The sequence below is a fragment of the Panthera onca genome, chromosome D4 (assembly GCF_046562875.1).
Source record: "Panthera onca isolate mPanOnc1 chromosome D4, mPanOnc1 haplotype 2, whole genome shotgun sequence".
Lineage (NCBI taxonomy): Eukaryota > Metazoa > Chordata > Mammalia > Carnivora > Felidae > Panthera > Panthera onca.
Genome location: NC_138351.1, coordinates 3,664,645 through 3,683,898, shown reverse-complemented (window position 1 = coordinate 3,683,898; position 19,254 = coordinate 3,664,645). Strand labels below are relative to the sequence as shown.

Here is a 19,254-nt window from a genome sequence, read left to right as displayed (position 1 = left end):
TAAATCAAGACACCTTACGCCCAGCGAGTGCCAGACATGCTCCCTGAAGGTTGACCCAGGTTGACCTCGTTCTCTCGTGCCCGTTCTCCCCACCAGAGTCAATCAGAGGGACTTCGTCTCCACATGTACACGGGAGCAGAAGGATGTGGACGGAAAGTCGATGCCCCGTCCAAGCAGAGCAGATGCCCCCGGTCTGCAGTGAACATACTGTGCCATCAGGAAAGGGAAACGCGTCTCATCCCAGTAAATTCTCCAGAGCGTGTGCCTCCCGCACGAGGGGAGCGAGTCACAAGGTGCTGGATGAGGAAGAGTCAGACCAGCCTTCCTCTCCTGCCTTGCAGAGGGGCTCTCCCCAGAGGCCCTTCCCTCGGCCTCGGGCAGGCACCTCCAGGAGCCAGGGCCGCCTGACGAATCCTGCCGTTCTCCGTGCCCCCCACCCCCCACCGCTCTCGTCCCCACCTTGCACCTCGGGCTGGCTTTGCCCGACCGTCGTCCTTTTGGCCGATGGCGCTGTAACTCTTTGCCTGATATTAAACACATTTTTGGAAAAAGAACAATGGTGTCCGTGGAGCGCTTATTTCTAGGGGTTTCTTCTTTGGCTTCTTGTATTTCACGTCTCCCGTCTTCCAGAGCTAGCTTGCGTGATAATCTGGAGTTGTCCTTGTCGGTAATCTGGCGGCCAGGAGCATCCCCGAAAGGGGCAGGAGCGTGGGGTGCGGCCTGGCTCTCCCAGCCTCTGACTCCTGGGTGTCTCGACTCCCAGGTGTCCTGAGCGGGGAGGTGGCTGGGATGGCCCCCCAGGGTCAGGAGGGAAGTTGGCTGGGACGGCCCCCTAAGTTGCTGGGAGGCACGAGTGAGTTTGCTGTGGGCAGCATATCGGTTCTGCTTCGCCTCAGGGGATCTGCACGTATTTCCTCCAGATGCGAGGGGCCGGTGCTGGGAGATAGTGGTCTTTTCCCTCAGGACTCAGGGAGACACGAATTCCAGCCTCTGCACTGGCTGACAACTCCTTCACTTTGTGTGCCGAAGTCTCCTTGACTGGAAAACGGGAACATTCGTTTCATTTGTGCTTGCATTGTTGACTTCCTGAGGATTTGTGCCCCTCAGGCAAGAATGTCTGGGGCCACCGGATGCGTGCACACGTGTCCGTGTGCATGCAGGGGTGTGCACGTGCACAGCGGGCCCCTGGTGGCTGAGGACCCGCGACCCCCCGGCTGCCCTCCACGCGGTCTCGGCAGATAAGACCAAGGATAATACCGTTAATACACGTCCGAGAGTGGGCTTTCCAGTAGCTGGTGCTTACACACGGATCTATTTATTTTCCTATCATTTTCTAGGGACCATATGTTTCTAGGGACCATATGTCTGTAAATGAATCTGATTATGGTCAATGTGAGTGTGTGTCATGTCTCGAGCCAGAATTAGCCGCCGGGAGTCTACAGTTCTCTGCTCTCTCTGTCTCTGACGCCGTTTCTATGTGTATACGTGTATATATGTGCACGTATGTAATTACGCATTTACGGTTCACCCTTGAACAGCGCGCGGGATCGGGGCCACTGACCCGCACGGACTCAAAAGTCCATGTGTAACGTGGACTTCTCAAAAACTTCCCTGCTCGTGGTCTGTTGACCTGAAGCCTCCCTGAAAACAGAAACAGTTAACTAACGTGCATTTTATGTCATGCGTATCATGTGCTATGTTCTTACGACAAAGTAAGCTAGAGGGGCGCCTGGGTGGCTCAGTCGGTTAAGCGTCCTACTTCGGCTCAGGTCATGATCTCGCGGTCCGTGAGTTCGAGCCCCGCGTCGGGCTCTGTGCTGACGGCTCAGAGCCTGGAGCCTGTTTCAGATTCTGTGTCTCCCTCTCTCTCTGACCCTCCCCCGTTCATGCTGTCTCTCCCTGTCTCAAAAATAAACGTTAAAAAAAAAAGTAAAAAAAAAAGTAAGCTAGAGATAAGAAAACGGCATTAAGACGATCAGAAGGAAGAGGAAATACATTTACAGGACTGTACGGTATTTGTAAAAGAAAATCCACATCCAGGCGGATGCCTGCAACTCACACCTGTGTTGTTCGGGGGTGCGCTGAATAATCAATTTGAGGATCATTTCCTACGCCTCCGTCGGTTCAAGCTCCTCTCTCGGCTGTGAAGGAAGATGCGTCTTCGTGGCTTTGATTAGAATATTGCGGATGGGAACATGGATCATTATCGTGCGTTTGCCCCGAGCCACACCCCGTGAATGTTAAGACGCTCTGTGGGTTCACGGATGGTGCCACTGGGTCCTCAGAGACCACGAGACAGTGCCTCACACAGAGCTGGGCGGCGGGGGCAGCATTCACGTTGTGCCCTAGCCACCCCCTGTGAACCTCCGTGCGTGCCGGGATCCACAAGGTCTTACTGGCAAAGCAGCGTGTGTCTATTCCTTGCCGGGGCGGACGGTGCAGGGATTTGAGGGGCATTTCTATAGCTCACACCCTGGGGGGAGGGTGGAGCCTTGCGCCCCTCTTTTGGAAAGTCAATGTGCCTCTTTGGGACTGGGTTCTGCGTACCTTCTGTGGGCTTGTGAAGCTGGTCGGAGCGGAGCATGAGCGGCGGCCTGCCCGCCGGCCCCCAGCCCGTCTCCACTGCAGTGTGCCACAGGGTGGCCGGGGCCCCTGGCCAGCCTGCTGCCACACGGTGCCTCACATTTTCTCTTAATGGAAGTCAGAAGGGGCTGTTTGGTGCAGTGATCGAGAACCTCTCAGTGTCAGATACAGGAAGACAGCATTGGCCCTGAGGAGGAGTCCGTGTGATGGGATCTTCCCGCACGTACTGAACCTCCCAATCCTGAACTTGTGCCACGTTCCCGGTGGGCGCTGAAATGTCACCACACGTAGTCACTTGCAAGGTGAATTGTCACCTGAGTTCTGGATTCATAATTTCCAGCTTGGATCTGCAAGAACCGAAGAGTGATTTGCGGAGAGAGGGGACAGCCCTCTGCACCCCCTCCCCGCGGCACCCTGCCTGTCCTGGTGGCCCTCATCGGCAACAGACAAGGGAAGATGAACCCTAAACGTGTCCCCTCCGTCCCCGCTCATGGGAAAGAGGGCTTCCATTCCGAGCAAGCCCAGAGTCTGGAGCTTGGGGACAGTGACAGATGGAGGGTCTTGCTTTTTTCTCTGAAGACTTTTGATGGCATTTCAGGAATGTTCCCCAACACATGGCTAATCATGGGAAGATCATATTCTTGTTTTCATTCCCTAAAGCTTGATGGGAACTCACTGGGCGCCTGTTCTTTGCTGATATCTGGTGGTCAGTCAGGTGCGGCCGCCAGAACCTACCCGGAAGAAGCTAGGAAAATGCAGAGACAGGAGGGACAGCACTCAGCGGGGCCGCGCGGGAGGCCAGGATGGGCAGGAGGAGAGGACGGGAGGAGAGGAGAGCCCAGCCAGAGGCTTCACGGAGCTTCTGTGGGAAAGACGGGGCAGGGCAGGGCGACCGGCACGGGGTCGGCCAGTTTGGACAATCTCAGTGGGCTCTGAGCTGCGGGGTGTCCCCAGTTGCCTGGCCCTGGCCCCTGGGACAATTTAGGCAGAGGGATGGTGCCTCCTAGGTGCACGGCCAGCCACGGGAGGCCTGGCTCCGGGAGGGTGGGTTTGCCCATCACAGGCGAGCTCTGGGCTGGGCCCTTTGCTAAGAATTGGCCGGTCCCGGGTGGTGGGGGCGGGGGGACATCTCTCCCCAGCCAGGAAGGGTTTTTTAAAGGGTCAAAATGTCATAATGTGTGGAAAGTAATCCCAGAGGCCACGTCTGCGTGGCACACGACTGCTGAACAGGGTCGCACGTGAGATTCTCCTGTTGTGTGTACCTGGTTTGAGCTGCTGGCTGAGACCTGCACCCTCCCACCTGCGGAGCTCACGGGGGGGGGGGGTGGCGCTTGTGTGGGGGTGGCCCTCAGGCTCCTGGGCTCCAGCACGGGACAGGACAGGCGCCCCCAGGTGATGGCTTAGGACTGTGATGGAGACCTGCTCCAAGCCTCAGGGGACCCCGCAGCAACCCCCCCACCCCCCGCACCCAGCCCCGGCCACCACGGCTGCGTCTCTACAGATTACTTGCGTTTCCCGGCATTTCACGTATAACTGGGAGCACACAGCACCTACCCTTCCATCTGACCTCTCTTGTGGCACGATCACGCTAGGATTCGTGCGCGTCATTGGGTGCATCCGCGGAGCACAGGTTAACGCGGTTTCTGTATCCCCCGAGGCACGTTCTTGGACACGACGGCCCTGGTTTCTGGCCCCCACGGCAGCCGTGGGGCACACCCCTCAAGCTCCCGGTGGCTTCTAACGGCACCTAGGACGTCCAGGGTCTCGTGATTCTGTGAGGACCACGGAGCCTAAGTCCCGTTGTGCGTGGCCTTGCTGGGGAGCAGGTGCAAGGACCCCGGAGTCCACAGGCTAGCGGTCGTCTGTGCCCCTCCCACGCGGCCGGGCTTTGTAGCCGGGGATTTGTGGTCCAGTGTCCCGCTCCCTGGGCTCCGAGGAGCAGGCGCTTGCTAATTGTGTGGCCCAGGGCATCTGGCTGAACTCTCCTGCCTCCATTTCCCCAACTATGATGCCAGTACGAACGGTCCTGCCTTCCAGGTGTGTGTGCATGATAGGCTGTACCTTGAGAGCTCATGGAAGAGACCCTGCAGCGACCCTTCTGTTTTCGCAGGTGCATCCGGAGGGCCAGAGGCCTTGGGGTCCTGTGCGCCTGTCTCTCCCGGACTCCTGCCTTGCCAGCAGGGAGCAGTTGTCAATGGAGTCGGGTTCTGTACCTGTGACTCTTGATCTCAGAAAACGCATCTCTGCAGAAAGATCAGGGGCTCTTAAATCTGGTAGCAGGGGCCGAAGTGCAGGGTTTCTGCGGGCCTGTGGACTCCTCGCTTGTGGGGCAGCCACACCCTGTGGCGCCCTGAAGGCAGTGACACCCTCTGGCCCCACCCCGACCGCATGCGGACTTGTCCACCTTACGAAACTGTGTCTGTCTAGGTGAGCAGTTCCAGGGCATGCGTCGGTCCTGCCTTCGGCTCATCAGCATCTCGAAGCCGTGGGCTGGAAGCAGGCTTTTTCTAACCCAACAGTGGGAATTTTAAAGGGAAGAGGAAATCAGGGAACGTGTTTGTGAGGCAAAAGCAAGCCCCGCCCCCCCAATCTGTCAAGGATGTCTGTGACACTCCTTGTGACCTCAAGCCAACTTTAAACTTCATTCTTTTAAAAAATTTTTTTAATGTTTATTTTATTTTTTAATTTTTGAAAGAGAGAGAGAGAGGCAGGTGCAAACGGGAGGGGCAGAGAGAGAGAGAGAGACACAGAATCCGAAGCAGGCTCCAGGCTCTGAGCTGTCAGCACAGAGCCTGACGCGGGGCTCGAACCCACGAACTGTGAGATCGTGACCTGAGCCGAAGTCAGACGCTTAACCGACTGAGCCACCCAGGCATCCCTAAGCTTCATTCTTCTAACCAAAAGGAATATCAGCCTCAGTGTTGCCACAGGTGGGCATTACTCTTGCGTCCATACGTTCCCCTCATTCCCGCGGGCTCATCTTCGTGAGATGCTCGCCCACGGGGCTCGCTCCTTAAGGAGCCTCATTCCTGGTTTCCTCTTGGGTTTGATGAGAACTTACAGGGTCTGTTGCTTCTGCACGTTTGGTCATCATCAGCCGGCAGGTATTGGCGCCTACTGTGTACGTGTGTGGGAGGCAAAGCACACACTTGAGACCGTCGGGGTTATGAGGTCTCGGGTGACTCCGCAGGTTGTGAGGCATCGGCGAGGTTGGGTTGGCTGCGCCCTGGTTTCTCGAGTGCCGCACAGATCTCCGGGTTCACGGCTCCTCTTACGCTTGCGACCTACGTGCGACACGCTTAACTTTGGAAGATTTAGGCAGTTTCAACCCATCGCGGGGAAATTACTTTCGAGAAGTTAAGGTTGAAGTGTCTCCGGTGTCTGAGATTCACGTGTAACTCTGCGTGTGCCGGATGGAGGCTCTGGGTGGCCGGCGGTGCCCGTGGACGGCATGAGGGGACGCCGCTTCCTCCCGACTCCGTCCTCGCTGCGTGGCCGGCTGTGTGGCTCTGCGTCGCCCACCCGTGTCTCATGGCTGCGGGATGGAGATGGTCATCTGGAAGGCAGAGAGGCCGCCGTCCCCTGACAGGACCACCTGGGCGTCACTCGCCACAGCTAGGCAGGCCTCCGGGTGTCTTCCCCAAGGGTCTGCTCTGTCGCTTCTGCCATTGACATCTCGCTGGCCTCCCTGCCTGCCATTTCTCAGCCACTGCCTTGTCCCACACACAGCGGCTAATGTCCATTCAACTCTGTGTCTGTCTCGTCAGCCTGCTTGAAGGGCCTCTGTGGTTTGTCAGTCCTCAGCCACCTCCGGGTCAGAACCCCCCGCCCTGCACGGCTCTGCAGATCTGACGGTCTGTCGCCTCCCGGCACATCCCTCTGTGTGGCCGCACCTCACGCGTCCACCGTGCGTCGCGCTCCTCTCTGGGCCTGGATCCAACGTGCGTTTTCTCATGGTATCTTGCTCTCCCCTCACTTGGCCTCCAGCCCGCTTTGCATGGAGGCTTCCTTGCTGGCAGGTGCCCTTGCCTTCTTTCTCTGAACGACGGGTCTGTGCTCGAGTAGTAAACAGTGCACAGCGCACAACAGCTGTCGTCTCCTTCTAGACTCTCCCACGTACCCCTGCTCTCCTCCACACGTTTCTTGAGAACACACACTGTCTTGCCTGGTCCTCGATGGTCGGGAGGGGATGGGTTTGGTGTGGGGTGGTCCTCCAGGATCATAGACGGCTCCTTAGTGTGGGATGGGGGGAGCCCTGTGGACCGTGGTCCCGAGGAGTTGCCCCAGGGAAGACAAGGCGGGGCAGGAAGTTCTTGGGGGGGGCAGTCGAGGCTTGGTTTGAAGCGTGACATCTGAGAAGGCTTGAAACAACACGGTGGAGTCGTCACTTGGGTGTGGGAATGGTCTCCACAGTCCAGGCACTGGAGGAGACATGGGGGCTGGACGTAAAGATGAGCGAGGTATTTGGAGCAGACGGTAGGACCCCTTACGGCGAGTGCAGGCCGGGGAACCGCAGAGGCCCCAGGGCTCAGCTCCAGCAGTCCTGACAGGCTGAGGCGTGGGGTCACCCGACAGGGCCTGGGAAGACAAGATGGCGGTGGAAATGTGTTTTGCTGCTGTTTGCCCAGCACCCAGCACAGAAGAACCGCAGGACAAGGGGCCTGATAAGGAGGCAGTTTCTGCCTGGCAGGCATAGAGCCCTGTGATCCCACCCCTGTCCCCCACCAGAGAGAGGCGAGGTGGTTCCTTCTCACTTCAGACAGAGTGAGGGGCTTCATGGAGATGACACAGACTGGCACCTGTCACTAGAGTCCGGGAGGCCCAGTGCACTGATGGTCTCCATACCAGGAGTGGGCGTTGCTGACGGCCTCCTGCTGGCGACCAGGCTAAAGGGCTAAGGTCAGGGGGCACCTCATGTGGGCCCTGAGCCCACGGGATCCATCCCGAGGGTTTCCTGCTAGTTTGAGGCCCCGTCAGCCGCAAGAGGGTTACAGCTGCCCCATGGGTGTGGACGGCGGAGGGGATGGGTGTGTGGGTGGGTGAAGGACCAACACTGTCCATTTCACAGCACAGGCACCCACTTATTCCCAGGGGAGGGCCTTCCAAAGGATCAAGGAGCCAGATGCAGCCCTCAGTCCCGCCGGGGGCCCAGCCCCGGGGCTGGTGGGGTTGCCGCGTGCACCTGACGACCTCTCTTCACACAACCCCGCGCCCCACCCAGCCAAGGGGTCAGACGCTACAGCTAGAAGGTTGGAGGAGCCTTCTTTCCTTGGCTGCGGGGGAGGAGGGCTCTGCTTTTAAATGACGTTCAGAGTTTTTACTGTTATGCTGGGCTGGATATCTTTATTACTGAAAATAGAGTAACTTATAAGTGACTGGGGACATTTTCTCGTCCGAAAGTGGGTGCGTTAGATACGGGTTGTGTCTGGGGCTTCATGCAGGGCCAGGGAGGAGCTGGGCCCCTGCGTGCACGGAGACAGGAGTTGGGGGCAGTGAACTGGTTCTCGGACTGTACCCTGTTCGTCCACTTGTCCGAGTTGCACAGAGGACAGAGAAGAGGTGGGCAGGATGGAGTCCTGTGGCCACATCACAGGAAGGCGAGAAACTGGCAAAGAGCACCCAGGAGGGCAGAAGACGTCAGAGGAGCGTCAGCTGAGGGTGGCACATTGCCCACTGCATTTGGGGCTGTGGCGGGTGTTGGAATTTGCAGGGCAGATTGTGGGAACAAGACCTGGCTTGGAGGGAGAGGGTTAAGGGCACAGAAGGCACCATCACCAGCACCGTGTTGGTGGTCTCTTTGGAGGAGTTGCTGTCATTTATCGAGCTGGCTCTTGTGACAGCCACCAAGTGCTTTCCATCCTATTAACAACCTGGCTGCAGTCAGTGGTGGTATGCCCAGGGCCTCTGGCCCGCCTCCGAGGTGTTAGACTGTAGGTTCCCGGGAGTGGGTCTGCTGGATGGAGGGTCTGTGCAAGTCCCGTTCTCCTAGGATGAGGCCAGTCTGCCCCACAGAGGCTGTGCTGAACTGCTTCTTACCCACATGCGGGGCTTTCTTATAATGTCTCAAGCTCGAACCTTTGGCTGTTTAAGTGGCATGTTAGCATAGGCTTTAGTTTATAATCTTATTTTGAGTAAAGCCAAGAATTTGTTCCTATTTCCAAGAGCTGTTTGTATGTCCTTTGCTGTGAACTCTGTATCTTTTAACATTTTGCATCGGGTTTTTGATATTTTCCTTATTAAGTTATATTAAGGTAATTAACTTGTTGACTATGAAATGTTACAGGTTTTTTTTCTGCATAAAATTTTATTTTTATGCTCTGGAGTGTGTCAATATTTCCTTTTATGTTCAAGATTTGTATCATCCTTCCACTCAAAGATAATATAAAAAAATTCCTCCCAGGTTTTTTCCTTTTTTTTAAGTACTTTTATGGTTTTGTTACCTTGAAGTTAAGTTTGCAATCCATTTAGGATTTATTTGCATATAAGGTGCAAGATGGAAACTCAGTGTGATTTTTTTCCTGAATGCTGCCCAGACACTGAAACACCACTCACTGGTCATTCTGTCCCCCTTGGGTATGTATGTATTACCGTATTTGTCACTCCACGGGAGGAAGACACTTTTTCACTCTGTCCTCCTGTGTTCTCTGGCTAGGGTTCTGCAGATAAGGCAGGCAAAAGACAGACTAACAGGAGGGAAACAGGTGATGAATGTATACAGTACACATGCAGGCAGGGAAACTCAGTGATGAGTAACTCAAAGAAGTGGTTAGAACTTGGGCTTATCTCACATCTTACCAAAGAACAAGAAATCCATAGGGAAGTGACAAAACCCAGGAAAAGAATTTGGGGTTTCTAGGGGGGACCCTGTTGGAGAACCCCTTGTTGACATGTGGGGAGGCAAGTGCGTGGACAGGGGTGGGGTGGGGTGGGGGGAATTGATGGGAAGGGGGAGCTAGCTGCAGCCCAAGTTCCTTTGCTGTGTCTCAGGGCTGCTGTGGCTCACCTCTGTTCCTCCCTGTGGAGAGGGGCACAGGCTGTGTGTACAGATTTATGACCTGCTTTTGGGCAAATGGCGGGAGGGCAGAGAGCTCTTCTGGGGCCTGCTACTTCTCCGTGGCCTTCAGCTCAGAATACTCCGTCTGCCGGCATGGCCTGTGTGGGGTGGCGTCTTCGGCTACCCTTCACTGTGTATGTCTCTCCTTTTTGGTTCTTCATGAAGTGGATCGCACTTTGTCGTTCCACGTGTTTATTTATTGCCCCTCCGCCTGCTAGAACATAAACCCCTGATGGCAGAAATCACCACTTGGGACACCTACTATTTATTGTTTTAGTCTGTGAAATGTGTGTGTGTTTGGGGAGGTGGGGTGGGCAGGCTGAGATGGCTGAGTGGGGACAAAAGTGGGGCTACATGATTCCAAAGGACCCAGTTCTCAAATCCCGCCCTCCAGCGTGACAGGTATGACGTGTGGGAGGAGCTGGCTCTCATGATGAGAACTTCATACTGAATGGGAGAGATGGTGGGACCAGGATGGAGTGAGGCTCAGTTACTCCCAGGTGACTGGGGTCGTGCCAGAGAGTCCACATTCCCGTTAGCTGAGCTCTCAGGTCACAGTTTGGCTCGCCCCAGTGGGGTCATGCTGAACAGGCGGTTGAGCGATCTCCATTAAAAACAGGTGCACCGCCATCTGAGACTGACCCGAGGACTCAGTGGGATTACAGAAAGCCAAATCATTTTTGCTGAATGAAAAGTTGAGACAGTACCGTTCACCAAAACGTGCTGTGCTAGGTGGTAAAGAGGGACGATGAGAATGGTTACCTTTGCAGTCAGACGGTGGAGTTAAAGTTTCTTGTGTCAGCATCAGGCATCTAAGTGTGGCAGTTACTACGTTCCGCCACATTCTTATTTCAAAGGGAGACGGACGCCATCAGCCTCCGTGTGGTGAGAATTCACACGCACGCAGGTTATCGTGGGAGCATTAGAAGCAAACTGATGGACAGAGGACATTTTTTTCTGAAGAGTAGCTTGATTTGCAACCACGTTGGGGGATTGTAAATCTCACACAGGGGATCCTTAGGACTTTTTTGGGTGGTGGAGCTCAGAGAACTTTCTGGAATTTCTGACATTTGCACATCTTAAGGACAGAAGATGGAGTCTCTGAATGTGCCCTGGGATGCCGCCGGAGTCTCTTGGGGAGGATTTGCTCGACGGAATGGACTTCTTGGGCTGTGTCCGCCTCCCCCACAGAAGTGGCACACGGGCAGCCAGGGAGGCCTGTGGCCCGACCTGCGTGGCCCACTGGCTCAGACACATGCTGTACAGGTGACCCCGCTGACAGCTATCCTCTTGGGAGGCTGTCGCCCAAGGCTGATTTCTTTCTCTCATCGCCCGCGTTGGTGGATCGGGAAAGAAATCCGATGTTTGTTACGGATATTTTAGGAGAGACCTACAGAAAGCTTCCTGCCGTGGGGTATCTTCCCGGCCTGCTGGGACCATCGCGGATTTTGGCGCTTTGCTCAGCCGAATGTGTCATAACAAGCACAGTGCAGAGATGTGCTGAGCTGCTGCTGCTTCTTGTTTTTAAATTAGACAGAGAAAATAGAGATGCTGGGGTTTATATAGTTCCATAAAGAGACAGCTTGACCTTCCTCAATAGGAACTGCCTTTTAAAAGGTACTTGGGTGATCATTTTGATAGAACTACAGTTGGAACATTATTATAAAACAAATGGCTAAGGATAAACATTGAAAACATTCATGCCTTTTAAAGGAACTTTGTCTGAGTCATGGTGATTCAGGCTACAGCCTTCACGGTATTTGAGTTTCTAGAATAGTCTCTCCCCACTCTCTGCAGTGAATTCAATGGCAAATGTGAGCCTCACCTGAATGGTAATTTGACAAGGACAGATCTCTCTTAAGAGCATTATCTTGTGGTGGGGATTAGATTTCTAGATGATAGAAAATGATTTCAAGTATTTCACGTAGAAAGCTTGCAGAATGTTTCTGAGGACCCGTTACCCTGTTTGTCCGGTGGTGTGTCCAAATCCCCGTTTATTTCTTCCTGTGCTCTCTTACGATTGTGTCCGTCCCCACGAGGGGGCTGACACGTTCACCCATCCCCTTTCTGGGCTCCTGACTTTGGAGCCCCCTCTGGCGTATCCCTGTCATTACCCACTGAGGCCCGCTCCCGGAGTTGAGCCATTTGCTTTCAAGCACCTGCTACCAGCACGTCCTCCCCGCCTGGAGGCCCAGCATCTGGACCCCAGCGGCCTCCAGCCGGTCCATCTCGCACCCTCCCCACATCCCGAGGTGTCCTGCCCGGGCGAACCCTCTGCAGCCAGGTGCCCCTAGGCCTAGGGCCCTCCTTGCCTCCTTTCCTCAGGGCAGCACCTGCACGTGGTAGCTGCTCAATAAACGGGTGCTCCGGGGACTGCCCGGCACAGACCTTATTTCTTGCTCATTTGTCTATCACCCGAGCGCCTCTCCGCCTTCAGAACCCTCTTGGTTTTGTGATATTTACTAACTGCAGACGCTGGACATGATACTCAGAAAGCCAAATTTCTTCTGATAACATTCTGATTCACCTTGGAAGGGTGGTGACCCGTAGCGGTGCTTGGTCAGGGCCGGGACCGTGGCCTTGAAGGGAACATCCGGGAGACCACGTGCCCTGGTAACGGTCCGCTAAACGGAATCCCAGCCCAGCGTAAGACGGACTGTGGCGTCGACACCCGTCACACTGTTAGGATACAGCCACGCCAACAGGAGGCACTAGGGCACTGCCAGCGGGAGGTTCAGGACGACCTGGTCGCATTTTGCGCGGTTCTGTTTGCCAGAGAGGGAACCGGGTGACCACCGCATGGGGAGTCGCGCTGTCTACGCTGAACTGCACGGGCAGGTGTCTCCCCTGGGGACGCGCGCGTGTGGTCTCTTGGTTGCAGGATCCTGACTGATGTGACAAATGGATCTCTCTTCCTGCCCCCTTAAGGGAAGCCATCAGCCGCGTCTGCGAAGCCGTCCCTGGCGCCAAGGGAGCCTTCAGGAAGAGAAAGGTACTGTCTTCTGTGTTGCCTCCCCACGCAGCACCTGCGGTCACGCCCCGCCCGTCAGGGCCCCCTGTCACCACCTGGCTGTCGGCAGTTTCCAAGCGATGGGAGCTCGGGGTCCCCCTGCCCTGGGGTTGGCAGGACGGCCGGCAAGTCAGCGCCCAGTTGTGCCCCATTGGCCCAGACCTGTAGACGGTGAGGAGACGGCACGGAAGACGGGGCTGGTGCCCCTCGAAGCCTCTATGGGCGTTAGTTCTCTTCGCTAGAACAGTTGGTGGTGAACACCCGGGTGCCGTGCTGCTAAATTTAACCAGCGGCCCTCAGGGTTCAGAGTACGAAGCCGCTCATCTGTCCCGTTTGCCAGTTTCCGTGGCATACGTGCTTCCGCCAGGCCCCTTCCAGGCTCTAGCGACTTCCCCGAGGACGCGCAGTGACATGTCATCTCACGGTGTTTCCACCTGGTTCACAGGTGCAGCGGGCACAAAGGCCTGAGCGGCACAGGTGACCGGTAACGTAGCAAAAGCAGCTGGGAAGTGAGGAGTTTTGAGTACTTGTTGTCTTTTTTTTTTTTTAATGTAAGTTATTTGTTTGTAAGTTTACGTAAATTAACTTTTCATAGCAGCTGTTTTTAACGGCCAGCTCCCAAAATTCCTAAAAATTTAATAATTGTCTCTCATTAGCCAGTACAACCAGCTCCAGAGCGCCACGGGATATCCCCATTTTACAGGTGATGAAAACTGAGGCGCAGAGATGTGCGTAGGGGTAGGCTGGGCTCAGGCCCATGTCACCCGGCTCCAGGGACTATGCATTCAACCTTGGGTTTGACTTTTTCACTCTGGAGATGGTTAGACGGCCAGGGAGAAAGTGGATTAAGAGAAAGCTCAGAAAACCTCTCTGGTTAGAAGTCTGGCAGGTACAGAACTAAATAGCCACTGTCAGGACTGTCTGTGCCCGGACTCTATTGCTCTGTCATGAGGCGTTACCTCTGATGTCCCCGAATCCGTCCTGGGGCTGAGGTTTGCAGGCAGGTGGCCGGCTTGTTGACACCCCCTGCCCTGGGTGGGTTTTGTCATTATAGCTCGGGGACATCCGCGAAGCTGTAAGGCAGCTGGGTTTCAGGCAGAGAAATTTGAATCTTGACTGTCACGTAGGGTCACTAGGAGGGGGTCTGAGGACAGAGCTAGGGAGCGTCCTCTTTCAGAGCCCGGTGAGGGTGGCAGAAACAAGGCTGATGGCCTGGGGTATGACTTAATCAGAATCGCGGGGGTCGGGGGCCCAGGCCTCTCTATTTGTAAACAGCTCTGTCAGATTAAAAACGGCTTAAGAACCAGCGGTAATTAGCGTATCAAAAGAGGGCGTGTTCTAATCTGACAGGGAAGATGGCTTGGGGGCCCTGGACCCAGATACAAGTGTTGGCCTTTGGGGGTTGGGGGGGCGGCGGGCAGGGATGGCTGGTGGGGAAACACAGTCCTTTGGGCCCTGTGCCAAGGATTTTAACTGAGCTGAGCCCGGTAGTCCGTCCCTGGGCCGGGCCGTCCGTGTGAGCACCGGCCTGGAGGACGTTCCGGCCCAAGGCCCCCAGCAGTGAGCAGTCTCGAGACTCCGCGGGATGTTCATCGGCCCCTCGAGCTGCGCCCTGCTCCTCTGGCTCTGCCATTTAGCTCCCGGGGGGCTGGAACCAGTATCTGAGCCTGGAAGCTGTGAGCACTGGCCCGTGGCCCTTTCCTGGGCTTACGAGTGACAGGAGACCCATCCCCACGGGAGCTGCCTGCTCGCGGACGGTGCTGACGCCCGAGGGTCCTCCCCCGTGTGCACATGACGTGTTATGACGTGTTTGTGGCTGCCTGTTGCGAGTCCCAGAATCTGTGTGCTCCTGTTGGATCCCGCCTACCGGCTCCTTCGTGGCACAGCCTCCTTCACGTGGCCAGTGAGGGCGGGAAGGTGGGGGCTTGGGGGTGCAGCAGACGGGAACAACAGAGAGGCTGTGACAGCGCGGCCTCTCCGGAATCGGAAGCTAAAATCTGGCCGCTTGATTTCACAGCCTCCCAGCAAAATGCTGTCCAGCATCTTGGGCAAGAGCAACCTCCAGTTTGCGGGCATGAACATCTCCCTGACCGTGTCCACCGCCAGCCTGAACCTGCGGACGCCCGACTCCAAACAGGTCTGTAGGCGCCCGGGCCCCCTTGGGTGTTTTGCAAGGTTGCCTGCTCTGCTGGGTCTGGCAGAGAACATTTGTCTAAAATCTTTACTAGCCTGCAAACTTTGGCCCCTTTGAACGGTTGCCCACGGAATGATAGGTAGAATTGGTTTTCTTGGAATCTGCTGCAAATTACCGTTTTTTTTTTTAAGGGTAACGTCTAAAGTCATTGAGGGACTTGCAGTGTAGAAGCAGGTGCATGTGTTTGCCACGGACTCCTCATCTCCTTGCCCGTCTTTCCCTTCCTTTTACACCGTATTTCTTGGACTCCGCAGCCCACGTCTCATTTCCTCATTTTGTCATCCTTGAAGTGGATGGCACCTCGTGGTTTAATGGGCCAGATTTTTTCTGTCTTAGCGGTTCCTCATCTGGAGCCACTCGCGGTTGACGGCGTCCTAGGTCGCTGCACGCGGCATACGGGAGGGAGTCCGCCCGGTGCGGGACGTCTGCGGCTCGCCGGCCGAGGCCGCACGGCGGTGGCGATCGTTGGGGCGGGTTCCGTGTGTGATGCTGGCCTCTCGGCAGCGTGTGTCTTAGGTCTCTCGGGCCTCCGTTCTGTCCGCTGGAACAGTGGGTGTCTCAGTGGCTGTCCTGGGTACCAGCAGGTGAAGACGCCCAGACGCGTAAAAGGGCGTGTTCCCCGTGCAGCCCGGGGCTCCGTTGCCGGTGGCCTGAGCTGGAAATGGGATGCGTCCCCACGGGGAGAGAGATGGGCCACCCGCACACCTCTGACTCTGGCCGTGTTCCCGGGGTTGCCTGGGGTTACCTTTGCGTTGCCAAATATATTTATTGACTTCGGTGTTCCCCAGGTCAGCGAGTGGCACCGCCTCCTACTCCATTCATTCCTCACTTGCCCGACAGATAATCCCTGTCTTTTCACGTTGGTCCTTCCGACGGGTGGGGTGGGGGTGGGTTAGGAAGGTTCAGCAGGCTCTGCCTTTCTCTGGGGCCCTCTCAGGGCTGAGCACCTGTGACCCCGGGCTGCAAGGCGGGACCCCTCTGCCCTGCACCACATGCCCATATCCACTGTCACGCAGTGTGGCCATTGCTGTTATGTTTCTAGGGATCCTCAGGCCGTGGCCCTCAATTCTGTGGGATTCACGTCCCGATCCCTGCCTATTACACCTCATTCCCCCCTTAAGAAAAACAAACAAACTCAAGAGGAGTGGAAGGGACGTGGCCGTGCTGGGGTTGGGGGCTGGTTGGCTGTGTCCTCACTGTTTGTGGAGCATGGGTGTGGGGCTGGGCTCAGGAGCGGGGGACACCCTCTGGGATGATAGGAACATGGCCCGGGACGGTGGGCGCCAGCCCCCGCTCACGCCCCTGGCTGTCCCGTGGCGGCCTGGCTGTTGCAAATTAGGAGGAGTCCTGGCCGGACACTGCCCTCCCCCGTGCAGAGCAACCGTAAAAGTCCCGGCCGCTCTCCTCTGCCGAGCGTTCCTCGAACCTCCCTTGGCCAAAAACACCTGCTCGAGATTCACCGGCTCAAAACTCCATTTAATCTCCCATCTTTTCCGAAGGTCTGAGATACAGTGATACAGCAACAGCCACACGTCGTGACCAAAAGGATTTCTGCTTTTTCCCCTCAATTATAATACCTGCTTCAGTTTCCAAACTCCAGTATGAGGGCTGTCTTATAAGCAAAAACTAAGCAGAAATCAACACCTTTTCGAAGTTTATCCTCGTGTGGGGGGATTGCTGGTGCTTTGCTGCCCTCCTGGGAGCCCCCTGCCCCGGGGCTGGAGGCAGGAAGCTTCCAGAAGGCTGCAAGCGGCCGCTGGCAGCTGGATCCGGCCGGGTTGGTACAGGCTCCAGAGTGGCTTCCTTGTTTCCATCCATTTATATGCTCAGGTCTTTCTAGATCGCGAGTGGTTTTGCACATGCCATTTTGGCATTTTAGAACGAATGGTTTTCTCCCAGTTCAGACACAGGTTTGCTTCGAGCGTCTCGGGAGCACAGTCGGGAAGCTCCTCGCACGGTGGGATTTCACCTCCGTTAATTTCCGACTGCCCGCCACCAAAGGCCTGAGGGGCTGTGCGGGAATAAACCTGGTGATGGTGTGATGGAGATGGGGCCACTGTTTCCACCCCGGAATTCAATTCAAGGTCATTCCATTGTCTTTGACATTATAAAAATAGCATGGGAAACTTACGTCGCAGCTTAAATTTAGGGCAGCTTCTAATTTACTGTCTACTGAATTCCGCTGCCGTTTGTAAAGCTAATGGAAATTTCCGGGTTTAATACTGACTTGGAATGTCCTCCCTGGCCTTTGCCTCGATGGAACCGGTCGCAAGAGTGCCTGGGACACAGCAGAAATAGCACCAGTGGCCTGTTTCCGTGTGGGGGTGAGACCCTTTCCTTCTCTGAGAGGACCCCCGTTAGCTGTGGTCCTTCAGCCTCGGGCTTCCCATCTGTGAAACGGGCAGCGGCCGTGGTTCCTCCCTCAAGGGTTGCCTCAAGGGAGCTCATTGAGTGAGCAGCTCAAGTGTGGGGAAAGCCCACCGGCGGTCAGCTGGTGTGACGACTTCCATCCCTTTATTTGCGCCGGGTACCAGTTTTGCGGATTCTCAGGAAACCTCGTCGTATCGCCTGCCGACAGACGGTGGCTTTTCCAGGACGTGGGGCGGGCACTAACGACGTGTCTCCTTTCTTGTCCTGGGCCTGCAGATCATCGCCAACCACCACATGCAGTCCATCTCGTTTGCCTCCGGGGGAGACCCGGTAAGTGCCCAGGGCTGCTTTCCCTTGCTCTCATTGGGACTTTTCCAGAAGGGGCCTTCCTCCCAGGGGTGCGTTCTAGGGCACGATCGGGAAAGGTAACCGTGATGACAGCTCTCCCCCCACCTGGTTCCGTAAGCCCTTCTCGACCACCATTAGTTCTCGTTCCATTAGCCCAAAGCGGTCAAAAGTCCTCCAAGTACTGGCTTTCTGAAGAGGTCCTGGGACCGCGCCCCAGTGTCAGCCGTCAGGCGCCCCGTCTGATGACTGTGGGTCACTGTGGGTCCTGCTTCGTTCCTTTTTTCTCTTGGGCTCCGGCAGGGCCCTTCGGTTTCGCGGTTGAAGTCTACGCGAAGCCTGTGAGTTGACTTAGTCTGGTTTATTCATAGATGTTTGAAATTGGAATTTTTCTACCCACATTTAATGTTGTAGTCTTACTGGTTTGCTTTGCCAGCAGGGAGGGAGTGCAGGGAGAGAGAGAGAGGGAGAGAGAGGGGGCAAGGCAGAATGGGAATGTTCTATTTTTGCATTGCTGCTTTTATTAAGAAGGTCACAAGGTAATTCACTCCTCACGTTTGGTCAAGATGGTGTCAGTGCTCATTTTCAGCGTCATGAGAGGCAGGACCCACAAACCCCTTGCTCCCCCTCCCCCTCCTCACCTCCCTCCTCCCCCTCCTCCTCCTCCCTTTCCATTCTCCTCCTCCCCCCTCCTTCTCCTCTCCTCCCCTCCTCCTCTCCTCCCCCTCTTCCCTTTCTGCTCTTCCCGCTCTTCCCCCTCCTCCTCCCCCACCCCCCCCCCACCCCCGCCCCCAGCAGAGCCAGACCCACACACACTAACTGCCGCTCACTGTTGCTGGCCAGCCCTTGGAAACAGCTTGCAGGCAGGAAACTATCTCCAGGGAAGAAGAGCCAGTCAGCCCTTGGAGCCTTGAGGGAGAAAACACCCGCCCCCAAGACCGCCCTCATACCATTTCTCATTGGTCCGGGCCACGTTTTCACCAGTCTGGGGAAGTATTTAAAAATTAGGACGACCGAGTGAGTGTTTTCTTGAAGCTACATTTACTCAAAAAGAAAAATTGTTCTGTATCCTGGCATGATGTCCTTTTGCTGTCGAATAAGTCTTTTATAATAAAACAATGAGGCTTAGAAGTGGTGTTTTTGTTGTTATTGCTGTTTCGTTATGTGCAAGTTTCCGGGTCCAGGGCAGCCGGAGTAGCCGGTGTGGTGCGGAGATCCCGTCCTGGTCTGGCCGGGAAGGGGGTATTTCCCAGGCTGTGAGGACTTCGTGTGTCTTTCCCGGCCTGCTCCCTCTACCTGGGGAACTGCTTTTGCTTGCTGCTGGCTCATGAACAGCAAGTCGAGCGGGTGGGCGCTTTCCACTGCTGGCTCTCATCTCGACATCTCTAAAGGCTGGTGGAGTCACGGCCCCCGGTGTCTCGGCTGCAGACAGCCCACGCCCCCCGCCTCTGCCCCAGTTCCTGCAGCCGCCCCCCGCTCCCCCAAGGAGGCGTCAAGCCCAGCCAGACCCTTGGGCCAAGGGCACTGGCAGGAGAGGGATTCGGCCACCCTGCACGTGGTTCCTTGCCCTCATACCCCCGCCTGACCAAGAGAATATGGCAAAGCACCCTTGGACCACCCTCAGCACCTCCACTGACTCACGCTCTCTTCCTTTAGGGTCTAGTCCTCAAAATCTCTCCCCGTGGTTTCCTCTTTTCC

General features: G+C 56.0%; 1 protein-coding gene across 3 annotated transcripts in view; it reads left to right on the top strand.

The window, feature by feature from the left end:
* SHC3 (SHC adaptor protein 3) overlaps positions 1-19,254 on the top strand; it is a 104,523-nt gene that overhangs the window by 46,891 nt on the left and 38,378 nt on the right. For all 3 annotated transcript variants that reach the window (XM_060610247.3, XM_060610245.3, XM_060610248.3), the window contains 3 exons: positions 12,566-12,629; positions 14,665-14,784; positions 17,488-17,541. In XM_060610247.3, coding sequence (XP_060466230.1) covers positions 12,566-12,629; positions 14,665-14,784; positions 17,488-17,541 — 238 coding nt within the window. The remainder of the gene's footprint in view (positions 1-12,565; positions 12,630-14,664; positions 14,785-17,487; positions 17,542-19,254) is intronic.